Raw genomic sequence first — 15,169 nt, forward strand, 5'->3', positions numbered from 1 at the left:
TCCAACTTTGTGCACTGTTCAGCAGTCTGGAAGGTCTTCTCCATCTACTCAATGTTCTATGCTTCAATGTCTTCCCATTTGCGAATTTTTCCACAATTTGTTTGAGTTTTGCTTGCATGAGCATGTCGTTGCAAAAAATAACCAGGCAACTTCCCCAGCCAAAGGAAAATTCAATTCTCACTCAACCGTTTCATCTGTTTTTTGTCTCTTCCTTAAACCATCCCGACAAGGCAGTAAGACGAACGCTGAAGAACGGACTATCGGAGGAGGAAAAGCAACACGTGGCCTCGCTGATAAAGGGATACTAAAGCGGGCAGCAGCAGTTTCAACTCTCAACGATAAATTTAAGGGGTTCCAGCAGCAGCAAATAGTGACGATGACCGGGCTTCAGCGGAAATTTCAAACAACAACAACTCGGAGAAAATGTGATAGCAAAATTGCGAAGCGAATAAACTAAAACAAAAAACAGAAACAAACTAGAGCGGAAATTAGCGAGAGGCAAGAGTGTGTCGTCTGCGACTGGCAGTTCGGGGCAAGAAAAAGTTTCGGACAGGTTCGTTCAAAGTCGTGACACGGTAATATTTTGCTTTCTATAAGTTGTGGAGAGACTAGTCTTTATCGGAACGGATATGCAAACTAGGAAAGTTGCGAAAGTGGGAGCGAGAGGAAAAAAAAGAAGCTCCGTCGTACTTTTTCTGACATTTATTTCAGACTGTTGGGTCGAACTCGAACTCGAACTTCTTAATGCAAATATCTATAATACTAAAAATATACAATATGTGTACTAAAACAATTATAACATTACAAGAAGCGAGCGAGAGCCTAGGTAGGATTCCTATAATGAATATTAAAAATAAAAAAAATCTTTCAGTGACTTAATAAAATGATTTTTAAAAAGTGGTAACGAAAGCATTGTGAAATAGATTTTCCAAAAACTATGGTAAGGCAAAGTACTGTAAACCTAACGAAAACTAGCCCCTTGCAGAAGGGAGTTGCAACATTTCAACTGTAAAATAATGACTCATATACGATATACAATATAAATTATTGAATTATATCAAAGAAAACTAAATGAATAAAATAGACATATTTTAAACAAGAAATATCTCAAACTCATTTATTTGGTCAAGGATGACATCCACAACCCACCATCAGGAAGTGAGGTGATGCCAACACTTCTTTTGTTTACGTCAAGCACAGTTGTCACTGAGAGGTGTGTATGCAATGTGCCATTTCTCGCCCACACTTCGCGGAAATGCAAACGCTGCGATAATAATTCCATGCTGTGACAACTTCACGCTGTGATACTCTCCACACTTGGAGAGGGGACCAACCCCCTTTCAATGGTTGGACCTCGGGTTATACAAACGGTTAGGGAACAAATGTGCTGTGAGGTCTGGGTTTGTGAAGGTAGGTATTAAATTAATGGTAGATTTAAAAAACTTCAGTAAAACAACATAATTTGGAATTACTTTTTGACAATTAAATAAATGTGCTTAGTGTGAAAATAAAAAAAGAAATTTCGGAACATCTTAGGTGACACCCCTGGCTTGATTCCTTATTTGTGCCAATTTTGAGCCAAATGGTTTATAGTGGTGGTGTTAATTATGTGAAAACATTGTCAAGAGTGAGATTCCATTGAAAAGTTTACCACTCTACAATTTTGTCAAAGAGTGCAAAGCGCTCCGAGTTGATCCTGAAACGTTATTAGCAATTCAAAATAGATGTTTTGTATGAAAAGATTTCTTTTTCACAAACTTTTACGTTCTACAGCTGCCTTTAAACTTGAACCTAAGGTTTTGCCTAAAGAATCGAGCCAGGAGGTGTCCCTATAATTATTTTTTAGTTGTCATCCTAGTGTGCTTCAACCAGGTAACATTTTGAGACACATCATTAAAAGTAAGCAATTAAAAATTGTAACAAATGAATACTCGTAGCAAAAATATATTGAAAAGATTTCAAATAACTTTCCTTATTCTGATTCCCAACAATAGAAGCAGCAGAGGACACTTATACATACAATTTTATTTTTAGAAAGAGAAAATATTACAAAATGTGTACGCCTGAAATTTCATTTTGTTGAAAAGTATTTGAAATGCTAAAAAAATATATATTTTTGATTGATTTGAGTTGGCTGTATACTATTACTGCTGTCACAGACATTTTTGAAAATTGTGGAAACTTTTAAAGAATTCCATATTTATGATAAGGATTAATGAACTACATATTCACATAACAATTTTTTAGGTGAAATTCAGTGAAGTTTCACTGAATTTTCATCAAATGATTTTAGTAGACGATTCAGTAATTAGGATTTTACTTAATACCCAATTAATTGATGTTTTTATATTTTTCAGATGAATAACTAAAATTTCAACAAAACGGTTGTCATAACAACTGAAATTTCGGAAAAAGATAAGTCAGTGAGCAGTTCTCTAAGATTTCGGTAATTCGATTTTTTTTTTGTATTTTTTAATCCGACTGAAACTTTTTTGGTGCCTTCGGTTGGCCCAAAGAAGCCATTTTTTATCATTAGTTTGTCCATATAAATTTCCATACAAATTTGGCAGCTTTCGATACAAAAACGATGTATGAAAATTCAAAAATCTGTATCTTTTGAAGGATTTTTTGATCGATTTGGTGTCTTCGGCAAAGTTTAAGGAATGGATATGGACTTCACTGAAAAAAAAAATGATACGCGGTAAAAAAAATTAGTGATTTTGTATTTAACTTGTTGTCACTAAAACTTGATTTGCAAAAAATACTATTTTTTTTATTTTTTGATGTGTTTTAGAGGACATAAAATGCCAACTTTTCAGATATTTCCAGGATTTGCAAAACATCTTTGGCCGAGTTCTAAATTTTTGAATCAATACTGATTTTTTCAAAAAATCGGTCGCAAAAATTTTTCAACTTCATTTTTCGATGTAAAATCAAATTTGCAATCAAAAAGTACCTTAGTGAAATTTTCATAAAGTGCACCGTTTTCATGTTAAGGCCATTTTTAGATAACATTTTTGAAAATTGTCGCCCTTTTTCATTTTTTAAAATTAGTGCACATGTTTGCCTTTGAAAAAAATATTTCTGAAAAGCTGAGATATATAAGCTAGCTCTATATTTTATTTTTTCGGAACTTGTTGATACGACCCTCAGTTGCTGAGATATTGCCATGCAAAGGTTAAAAAACAGGAAAATTGATGTTTTCTAAGTCTCACCCAAACAACCCACCATTTTCTAACGTCGATATCTCAGCAACTAATGGTCCGATTTACAATGTTAAAATATGAAACATTCGTAAAATTTTCCGATCTTTTCGAAAAAAATAATTTAAAATTTTTTAAACCAAGACTAACATTTTGAAAAGGGCGTAATATTGAATATTTAGGCCTTTTGAAATGTAAGTCTTGATTTAAAAAAAATTGAAAATATTGTTTTCGAAGAGATCGGAAAATTTCACGAATCTTTCATGTATTAACATTGTAAATCGGACCATTAGTTGCTGAGATATCGACGTTAGAAAATGGTGGGTCGTTTGGGTGATACTTGGAAAACATCAATTTACATGTTTTTAAACCTTTGCTTGGCAAGATCTCAGCAACTGAGGGTCGTACCAACAAAGTTATCAAAATTTCACTACAGTCCTTTTGATTGCAAATTTGATTTTACATCGAAAAATGAAGTTCAAAATTTTTTGCGACCAATATTTCGATTTTTTTGAAAAATCAGTATTGATTCAAAAATTCATAACTCGGTCAAAGATTTTTTGCACAACCTGTAAATTTCTGAAAAGTTGGCATTTAATGTCCTCTAAAACATAAAAAAAATAAAATAAAAAAAGTGTTTTTTTTTGCAAATCAAGTTTAAGTGACAAAAAGTTTAATAAAAAAACACCAATTTTTTTTTACCGTGTATCATTTTTTTCAGTGTAGTCCATATCCACGACGGGGACGATTTTTCGAAAAATTGCCATACTTTGAAGGTCTGTACCGAGCTCCAGGGTGCTCCAAATTTCAATGTTATATATACCAAAAGATGCGCAAGGATCTGGCCTACACGCCAGTGATGTTTTTGGTAAACACATTGGTGGCCAATGTGCCTCAAAAATAGACAGTTTTGAAAAAAAAGTATTTTTACGGGTTAAATCCCATTTAAAATTGAAGGGCGGAGCGCCAGCTCCTGTTACGTCCAATCAAGCTCATATTTGGGATTTGAGCTCAGTATGCCTACCAGAACAAATCCCTGAATGCCCGCCAAAAAGTAATTTTTGTTACATCCTATTGTTTATATAATGAAAATCAGCAAATCGGATGGAGTTATTCCCGATTCGCCACCGCACTGTTTTGATGCCTTTGTGTTTAGATGGTATACTTAGGCCGTTGTCAATATTTAAAGTTGTTTTATGTTTTACGGTAACTTTTTCTCAGCTTGCTTTAAAAGAGTTAAACCAGCCTCCGACTGAAAAACTCTTTGATAAAGAATAAAAAATGTCAGCTTGCTGTTTTGTTGTATTCTTCATGTAAACTAATGTTAAAACAAAAACAATGACTTTTATATCCCGCCGTTTGACATGGAGGACTTTTAAAACCCGCCAAACAAATCGCAGCAATCTGGTGGTTGCTGGGGAAAATTCTGAAACGTCCTTGTCATAACATTTCTGTTTTCAGCTGAAAAGGAAATGATTTTTTCCAGGATTTTTCAGAGTTTCAGATTTAATTATGCCGGAAACAAGCAGTAGTGTTCCAGAATTTTAAATCCCGTAGATTTCATTTAATCAGTGCGATGATCTGACCCAAAGAAATACGCAGCTTGTGGTTCCAAATGTTGTGCGACCTCAACAAAAGCCATCGTCTTGATTGCTTCCGGTGAACCACGGAGTGAAATGAAGCAAAACAGACTAAGTCCAAGCAGATCAAACATTTTTTGAATATGCTTTTTTACTATTTTTAAAAGAAATAATCATATTTTAGTAGGTGGTGGGGCTGGTCCTAAAGACTGTAGTTTCATTCGAAATTCGGTCAATGTGTCTGAGGAGTAAGATGAGGTCAACAGGATTTAATAAAATATTTTTTGAATATTTTGAAATTTTTCAGGTTCTCCTGAAATATTTTGTTTAAAGAGTTGTTTAGTAGACATCCTAAAGCAACTTAGCTGACAAAATCATTTCCCAAGATCAACATGTTTCCGGCGTACTTTTTATTTCCTCCGATATTTATTTATCAGTTTATTTAGAACCCATCCGTAACGTTCGTGGTAGCAAGTAAACTCTGGTCAGAAGATCCTAAGTTAGCTTTCTTATGAAACTAGATGCAAATGATTTGGAGACAATCGCAAAATAGTTTTAAATCTGCTCAGATTGGTACATTCCATGGGTTCAAAGGCTCTTAAAATCCAGCACTACAAAATGCTTTTAAACGACGGCGGATCACCAGATTGTATAAAATTCAATAAATATGACCACTTGGTTCTCGTTCAATTGAGTCTGTCTAAAAGAAGATATCCGGAAAATCACTTCTTTTTCAAATGAAAACAAAACAAATATGACAAGGACTTTTTCGATTTTCCCCTAGCAACCCCCAGTGTGCTGCGATTTGTTTGGCGGGTTTTAAAAGTCCTCCATGTCAAACGGCGGGGTTTAAAAGTCATTGTTTATGTTTTTGACATTAGTTTACATGAAGAATTGGTCGAATGTTGAAATAGAATTTTAATTTTTATAATTGTTTTGCCAAATCTTAGAAACGTTTATTTTTGGTCCAATTGCCAATTGCTTGTGTTCGGAATTCTCGGGGAATTTCACGTTAGTTTGAGGTGATCGCGAAAATATTTTATTAAATAAAACCTTTTTGAAAATAAAGTTTCCCTGTGGTCAATACGCCAAATGCTGTACCAAGTAGACGAATTCCTGTTTTACTACTAATCTGACAAATTGACTACTATTATGCAACAAGTTGCATAAACTACTATTATGCAACAAGTTGCAAAAAGAGGATTTTTTCAGCACGAGTCGTACATTTATCCAACGAGGTTCACCGGTGCTGAAAAAATCAAGTTTTGCAACGAGTTCCATACAACATTTTTTGCAATTCCAAAAAACACACACTGAGTGAAATTTTATGTCAAATTTTCATGTATTTTGCCAATAAATCGTTTAAATAAAAAAAAATGTTGAAAAGGGTTACATTTCGAAACACGTGCTGAAAAGTTCAACTTTTCAGCACCCATTTGAGTGCTGAAAAGTAGAACTTTTCAGCATTTATTTTGAAAAGTGTTGCTATTCGATTCTGTTATTTTTGGTACAGAAAAGTAGGCTAATTCGTCGTTCAAGAATGACAGGAAAAGTAAGTAGTTTCACGACGGAATTGCAAAAAAATATTTAAATTCATTCTTAATGGCATTTTTTCCAACCCAATTTATAACTACAACACCTAAAAAAAGTGAAAATTTCCGAGGATTCCAAATATGTCACATTGAGACCAAAAAGTGGCGTCTTATTGGCCTACCAGGCCAAAAGTTAACGTTGTGAAAAGTTTGTTATAGAAAAATCTTAACTATGAGAAAAACTGCGATTGGCCAAAAAGTTAATACCGTAGGCTTATAGTCCATGAAATTACCTATCTTTTGAACTTTAAGAGTATGGGTGTTGGAGGCTGTTGCAAAAAGATAATAAGGTTTTAAAAAAAGCTATTTTTAACAGTAATTTGCAAAAGCTTTGAGAAAAAGTCAAACCAATCCTGGATGTCTATGGCACATTTTGAAGTGCTTCAAAAGACCTTTGGAATGCATTTAAGAGAGTTGGAATAGATGAAGTTTTACGAAAATGCGAGCATTTTTTATGTTTTTGTACCTAAACTTCAAAGCCCGTTTTACCCCACTCCCCGTTGTCGTAGAGGGCTCATATTTGGCATGAGTTCATTTCATGTATAGACAAACAAACGGTGAAAGTTTCATCCAAATCGGAGCACATGTTTCACATTGGCGAAAAACTCCCTCTTAAGCAATTGCAAATTGCTGCATTACAATTTAGGAAGAATTGAAAATTAAATTTCGTAGTTTCTGAAGAAACAAACAAAAATTTTCGTCGAATTCGTTGTCTTGTATCAAGAGAAAAAATTCTGTATAAAGTTGCGGCATTTTCGTATCCAAATCGTAACATTTTAGGCAGTAGTAAATGGTCAAACAAATTAGGTTAGAAATTAACGTTTGACTGCTTTGCCCCGACAATTTTTTAAATTCAACAGAAAAAAGTTCACTCTTGAATCACTTTGGCTAGAATGCAAGGTCAATATAAGAAGTGGTGTTTGTTTAGAACTCTAAAAAAACTATCAATAAAAACTGCTCAAACAGTTCCCCATTCAAGTTCAACCAAATCATAGCAGAACAAAAAAAAATGTAAACATTATAGACAGCCCCCAGTTATGAACTGAACAAATTGAATATTCAATTTTCGGCGCGACCTTACGCAACGAGAGTATTGTCAACGCCGAAATTGGCCGTTTTCATGGGTCGGTTCGCTGTTTACTTTTTATCACGCCACTCTCAATCTGTTTAAAACTGTGGCATGCTTCCAAAGCTGCGCCATATGTGTGTCAAATTTTTGTCGTTCCCTGAACCGTGAACTTTTAATATTTTTTGCTACGTTACAACCCAGTGAAAGCAATGATAATTTCAATTACTACTGAGGTGGTGGTACCGCCATTAGGTTGAGTAACGTACACCTCAGTGCAACACATAGTACTGATGTAATTTCTAGATAATTAAAATTGATTCATCGTTAAATATGCACCAGAGAGTTGTGACGTTCCATATTTGATCGTGAAAGTCGTATGTATAACAGTGAAAAAGATTTAAATTTTAGTCTACACTATTTAGTCTTATTTTCATGAAACAGTAATTAATTTCTTCTGCAATAGTTCTCAGAAAACAAGTATGAAAATTAATTTTTCGCCATAAAATATGAAATTAATCTGCAATATCACTGTCATCAACGTGGCAGTAGTGGCCAATTTCCGCGTCAATATACGAGCAACATTATACCTCACTCAAAGTGGGGTGTAATGACAGTGATTTGACGGATTGCCTATCCCTAACCTCGAATATCCCCTCCCCACTAACAAAAAGCGTCTACAAGAGAAGCAACGCGACACGTCCTGCCACTTTCCGTGATCGATGAATAATAAATTGGGTGACATTTCACGCGTCGCCTGACGACAGAGATTAAACTTGTGTGTGTGTGTGTGTGTGTGTGTGTGCGACTGGTGTGATTCTGAGATATTCTCGCAAGAGCAAACATCTCTTCGTGTACTTCATGATATGTCGTGTTGGACGATGTGCAGTGCAAGCATGGAGGGTTAAGGAGTGAAATTCTGGAATAATTGTTTCAAATTTAGCTTATGGGTAATTCTCCGCCAACTCACACAGCAGTTGCCCCGACCCCTCTTCGATTTGCGTGAAACTTTGTCCTAAGGAAAAATGGAAGGGGTCGTACCGCCCCTCCGTCATGAGATATCAAAAAACGGACCTCTGTTTCGTGATCAGGGACAAAAGTTACCCCTTAGGACAAAGTTTCACGCAAATCGAAGAGGGGTCGGGGCAACTTTTCCCGATTTCGTGTGAGTTGGTAGAGAATTACCCTTATGTATTCCTGGTTATTGTTGATAACTTAAATACTAAAAATAAAACTTAACTCAATTATTGAATACCGTAAACTAGGGTGACTTTGATAGCCCGGGGTGACTTTGATAGGTTTTTAAAATGCCCATCAAATTAATATCTAAACATTTTTGAGAATTATGAGTATGCAAGCATTAAGGGACAGCTTATTAACGAACATATAAGCAAAAATGTGACTGTTATATTGGATGTATCAAAATTAGTGGCCAAATCAAATTTCTATCAATTTCACCCCGGGCTATCAAAGTCACCCCAGTTTACGGTACTAAATATTGGTCAGCAAATTATAAAAAATAGCTGAAATTTATATTTTTGTATTTATTTACGCTTAAATTTTTATTCCTCAAAAATCTAAGAAATTTAGGATTTAGAAATTCAAATTAACTGTTTTCATTAGTTGTTTTGTAAGAAATACCGAATAACAAAGCCCTTTTACACCAAACTAACAAAGGATCACCATTCCAGGCAGTGATGATCCAAATGATTGAAAAACAAGTCTTTTTCGAATATTCAAAAATGAAAGACCCAACGATTACCGCTGACATGTTAAGGCGAAGTTACATCCCTCTTCGTGAAAACTCTTTCCACCTGTTCCCAAGAACTGCAACACATTCCACGGTTCGTTACCCGTTCATGTAGATTCACGTACAAAGCGGGGTGGGGGGTTCGATGTTATCGTCTCGAACGGATCGAATCATGAAGAGCAGCTCTGGAGAGCGAGTACGGGACGGGAATTGTGTCACATTCTGTGTGTGTGTGTTGAGAAATCCCGGGCTGGGTTGTTGGTTTCACGCGCGCACCGGAAATGTTCTTCGTGGAAACGAAACCGAAACGGTGGCAAGCTGAATGCACGGGATCGGAAATGGATTTACGGTTGTGTGAGCGCCCGTCGTTCGACAATGAAATGGAAATTTCAAGATGGTACCAAAAGGGGGTGCTTGGGAACGGAATAGAATGTTGGGACTGTTATGAGCCGATCAACTGTTGCGTGGCATTAAAATTTAAACAGTTCAGTGCTTTAGAGATGGATTTAGCTGATACAGAATTTTATTGATTTTTGAATTGTACGAGGTTTTGATATCGTTTTCGTGCATTTATTTTCAAGCAGAAAAGTTATTCAATGTTTTGATAAATGAATCGTCTGCAGATACGAAAAAGGAGTTTTTGTTTTGTCACTTTTAACAGCAAACATTTCTGATAAAAAGTAAAGATAAAATGACGAATCGTATAGGTATTAGAACTGATTTTGCGGCAAATGCAAAGCCAATAATTTAATCAAATATTAAAAAAACGAAAACGAGCAAAACAATTATGGTACTGAAGTCAAATATAAAAATTTAAGGAAATTTTCTAAGCCTATCGTATTTGTTTTTGGAAGATGTGTTTTTTTCATAAAGTATTTTTAAATGACCATTTATCGATTTTTCTTCTTAAATATGCCTATAACATGAAAAAATGTAAATTCATTTTCGATTGCAAATTGATTTTTTCATTAAAAAAATATTTTTGAAATTTGATATCATCTTCCATAAAAAATGGATACCTCTAGCACTGGATTTTGCACTATCCTAAGCTCTAGCGTAAAAGTTCTAAAACATATCAAAATATTTCGAAAATTCAAAAATAATAATTAAATAACAACTTTTAATGACAAATATTCAATTAAAAATATGTTTTTTGTTTGCTACCTTTTTTAAAGTCCTAATCATAACAACAACTTGACAACACGGAGAAAAAAGAGTTCCCAAAATCATGAACAAGCGTTCATGAAAATGGGAACCTCGAACAAAGTGTTCAAATCGCATGGTACGATTTTGAAAAACGTACCATGAAATTTGAACACTTTTCCGTGGTTCGCATTTTCATGAACGCTTGATTAGAAAATTCCTTCTGAGCAGCCCTTTTGAAAAGTCTGCAAAATTGTATGGGGATTTGTATGGAAAAATTAATGAAGAGCAATTCTAGCCAGAAACAGGAATTTATCAAATTTTTGTATCACTCGACAATCCCCGATTTCAATAAAACTTTGTAGACATGTTATCCTAGGCTTATATAAGCCAATTTGGTGCAGAGAATGATATTTGAGAAGGGCGTAAGTTATTTACATATTATTGTATTTCGTAATTTAAATATTGCTCTACCTTCAAGTCATTGCATCGAATCAAAAAGTGGTCAAAGACAAACTTGTAGAAATTGGACGGGCTTTCTGTATAAAATACACTTGAAGAAACAACACGCCACTTCTGTTAAATTTTATGATGTTTATGTTTAAAAGCAAAATGGAAGGCGATGTTACAATTTATTTACGATATTTTTTGTAAAAAAGGCCTAGGATGTTGAAAAAAGCCTCAAGAAAAATGAAGGATGGCATGTCTCTCGTACAAAATTTCAAATATCATTAATTGAAACTATTTTTTTGAAAAATGGTCGTCAAAATTTTCAAAAACCAGTACGCAACAAAAAAAGTTGAATTTTAGAAAGTTTAAAAATTTGGTATGTTGAATATTACCTCTATTTGTTCTACCAACACACACAAAATCGGGAAAAGTTGCCCCGACCCCTCTTCGATTTGTGTGAAACTTTGTCCTAAGAAGTTACTTTTGTCTCTGATCACGAACCCAAGGTCCGTTTTTGGATATCTCGTACTACCCCTTCCATTTTTGAACATGCAAAACAGAGGTGTTTTTTAATATTGTGCAGCCTGAATCGGTGACTGGTGGCAAAGGGAATTTTATGTAAAATTAGACGCCCGATTTGATGGCGTACTCAGAATTACGATAAAACGTTTCTTTCATCGAAAAAAACACTAGAAAAGTTGATGAAAATTCTCCTTTTTTCCGTTACTCGACTGTAAAACATTTTGGAACATGTCATTTATGGGAAAATTAATGCAGTTTTCGAATCTATATTGACCCAGATGGGTCATTTCTTCATTTAGAACAAAATTTTTCATTTTAAAATTTCGTGTTTTTTTTTCTAACTTTGCAGGGTTATTTTTTAGAGTGTAACAATGTTCTACGATGTTGTAGAGCAGACAATAACAATAATTTTGATATAAAGGTTATCGTGATTTTACGAAAGCAAAGTATTGAAAAAATTGGTCGTTGTTGATTATGGCCGTTCATGGTCACTCACGCCAGACACGGACGACGAAACAAAGAGAAACGCAAAAAGTATATTTTATAAATCAAAATTTTTGTAATTGTCTGCTCTACAACATTGTAGAACATTGCTGAGATACAGCGGCTTAAAGAAAAAGAAACACGAAAATTGAAGTTTTTTAAGTCTCACCCAAACAGCCCACCTTTTTCTAATGACGATATCTCAGCAACTAATGGTCCGACAATGTTAATATATGAAACATTCGTAAAATTTTTCGATCCTTTCGAAAAAAATATTTTGAAATTTTTTAAATCAAGACTAGCATTTTAAATGGGCGTAATATTCAATGTTTGGCCCTTTTAAAATGTAAGTCTTGATTTTAAAAAAATAAAAATATTTTTTTCCAAAAGATCGAAAAATTTCACGAATGTTTCATGTTTTAACATTGAAAATCGGACCATTAGTTGCTGAGATATCGTCATTAGAAAAAGGTAGGCTGTTTGGGTGAGACTTAGAAAACTTCAATTTTCGTGTTTCTTTTTCTCAGGGCTGCGGAGTCGGGTCATGTTTCAAACGACTCCGACTCCGACTCCGACTCCGGCTTTCTCAGATTAGCTGACTCCGACTCCGACTCCGGCTCTGGCTTTGAACAAATGGTTGGCTCCGACTCCGGCCTACCAACTCTAGCCGACTCCAACTCCGACTCCGACTCCAGCTTTCAACAAATGGTTGGCTCCGACTCCAACTCCGACTCCACATATTTTAAATGTTTCAAAAGTTAGTTAACTATTATTGATTAATTATTTTTAAAACATTGATAAATAGGATTATTTAAATACTCTCTAAGCGTCATGTTTTTCTCAATAAAAATAAGTTAAGTAAAAGTAAAGTTAAGCAAATAAACGGAAAAAAAGTTTCTAGGTTACAAGTTCTACACGTAATGGAAACAGAAATCAAAAAATATCTTCAGTTTTCAACACGCCCGTTCTCGGGTATAACTTAACCAATCGGGACGATTCTTGTTCCTAGTGATTTGTAAGAATGTCTAGATGATCCTAAAAGTTTGCAGAACTTGATTTGAACAAATCTGTAATTTCTGCGACCAAAAACATCGTTCCAACTTTTTTTAAACGACTGCCTCCGCGGAATTTTCGGCGAATTTTTTTTACACGCGAAAAAAAAAGTTGGAACGATGTTTTTGATCGCAAAAATTACAGATTTGATCAAATTAAGTTCTGCAAAGGTCTAGAATCATCTAGACATCCTAACAAATCACTGGAAATAAGAATCATCTTGATTGTGCCCGAGAACCATTGAGTTGAAGTTACCGTTTCAACTTTTTTGGAGCCTTGGGCGTTGGAATGTTAAGACGTACATAGACATCACGCCATGGCTGAAGGAGATTTTTATTGAAAATCAATGTATCTAAACAATTTCTTCGTGGAAAGGACGCTTAAGATGTCCTTTTCAAATATCTGTGACATGGAAAATATTTTAACCTGAAAATTTTTAATTTATTTTAATTTTAAAATTTTATATTCTTCAAAAAGGAGGTGCACGATACTACGTGAATCTTCACCTAAAACGAAGCTTTATGGATGATCTTGCACCTCCATCAAAATATATGAAAAAACTTAAAATATAATAAAAAAACAAATATCCACAAGTAAAATATTTTCTAGGTCATTTTTTTAAGGTACATTGATTTGCAATGATTATCACCTCCCGTCATATTGGCGTAAGGCATACAGTATGAGAAAATTCGTACCAGTTGATAATATTTTGATTCTGTTTTTTTATTTATAATATTTGAAAAATAAATTTGAATCCTATATTTTATTCTAAACATTTTTTATTAATTCATTTTTGTACTGAATTCTTGAGATTTATTCAACGATAATTTGCTACGATATCAAAATAGTTTACCTATAATCGACATCAACATCAACAATCAATTATTATTTCAAATTTGTTGCAACTTCTTTTGACATTTTTTGTTAGTTTAAATTATTTTAAATGCAACAATTTGATTTTCTTGTACTCAGTTATAAACAAAATGCGCATGTTGAGTTCCATGTAAGAGATTGTTATTATCGTTGATTATTTGTTACAAAAGTTAAACTGTCAGTGACTCTTTTTCGATCTTCAAAAACAGTGATTACTATTTATAATCTTTTTATGTACCTCGTAATTTTTTCCTAAAAAATGATTTAACTTAAAACCTCTAAGCCATTCGCTATCGGGGTAAAAGATGACTTTGTGTGTACTTTTTTTCAGAAACAACTGGATGAAATTTGGTCAAATTTGAATTGAAAGGGAACATAAATATAGTCTGACTATATAACCAATATTTTTTTATTATTATTTTTGAGTTATGATACTACATACTTGGATAAAAGGTTATCATTTAGTGATTATAGTGTAATAACCCAATTAGAGCTTTTCAATCACAATAAAAAGCTTCAAATACATAATGGCAACTGATGAATAAATTAAAAATATAAGTTGTTTTGTAAATTAAGCTGTTATACAGGAAATACTGAACAATGAAAAAACGGCTCCGACTCCGGGTTATCAGAAATCTCCGGCTCCGACTGCGACTCCGACTCAAGCTCATAAAATTTAGCCGACTCCGGCTCCGACTCCGACTCCAGCTGTTCGAGTTTTGACAACTCCGACTCCGACTCCGACTCCAGGCTTCCCAAAAAGACCCGACTCCATCGACTCCGGCTCCGACTCCGACTCCGACTCCACAGCCCTGCTTTTTCTTTAAGCCGCTGTATCACAGCAACCAGAGGTCCAATCTTCAATGTCTCTTAAACAATTTTATAGCATATTTTCTGAACTTTTCAAAAAAAATATTTTCAGAAATGGTCACTCATGGTCACTATTTTTAAAAATTGAAAAACTGCAAATATTTCGCTAAAATCAAACTTTCGGTGGCTATATCTTGAAAACGGAGCCCTTTATCAAAAAATCTGTGAAGTACTTTTCGATTGCAAATTCAATTTTGCATTAAAAAATAATGTCAAACTTGTTTTTGCATAAAACTTTGATTTTTTCCAAAAATCACTATTTTTTCAAAAATTCATAACTCGGCGGCAGATTTTTTGACCATGTTTCTCTATAGCTAAAAAATTACGGATTTTTGTCCCCTAAAACATATCAAAAAATCTCGAAAATCAAAAAATACGTATTTTGGGAAATTGAGTTTTAGTGAATAAAAAGTTGATGAAAAAATCCTTAAATTTTTTTCGTGTACCTATTTTTTTCTCAAAAGTCTTCAACAATACCTACAACTTTGCCGAAGACACCAAATTGATCAGAAAATTCACTCAAAAGTTACAGCTGTTTGAATATTTACATACCATTTTTGTATGGACAGCACCCAAAATTGTAT

The 15,169-nt window shown here is 34.1% G+C and overlaps 2 protein-coding genes across 4 annotated transcripts in view; one reads left to right on the forward strand and one right to left on the reverse strand.

Annotated features, from left to right (window-relative positions):
• Positions 1-1,113, forward strand: part of LOC120414141 (FH1/FH2 domain-containing protein 3) — a 182,809-nt gene extending 181,696 nt beyond the window's left edge. For 2 of the 3 annotated variants that reach the window (XM_052710438.1, XM_052710439.1), the window contains one exon: positions 235-1,113. In XM_052710438.1, the coding sequence (XP_052566398.1) occupies positions 235-308 (74 nt within the window). In that variant the 3' untranslated portion in view covers positions 309-1,113. The remainder of the gene's footprint in view (positions 1-234) is intronic. The other variant, XM_039575180.2, reaches the window with a different exon arrangement.
• The window catches only part of LOC120414119 (band 7 protein AGAP004871), a 420,902-nt gene that overhangs the window by 41,484 nt on the left and 364,249 nt on the right, over positions 1-15,169 (reverse strand). The gene's annotated exons all lie outside the window — the stretch shown is intronic.

The sequence above is a fragment of the Culex pipiens genome, chromosome 3 (genome assembly GCF_016801865.2).
Source record: "Culex pipiens pallens isolate TS chromosome 3, TS_CPP_V2, whole genome shotgun sequence".
NCBI classification, from domain to species: domain Eukaryota; kingdom Metazoa; phylum Arthropoda; class Insecta; order Diptera; family Culicidae; genus Culex; species Culex pipiens.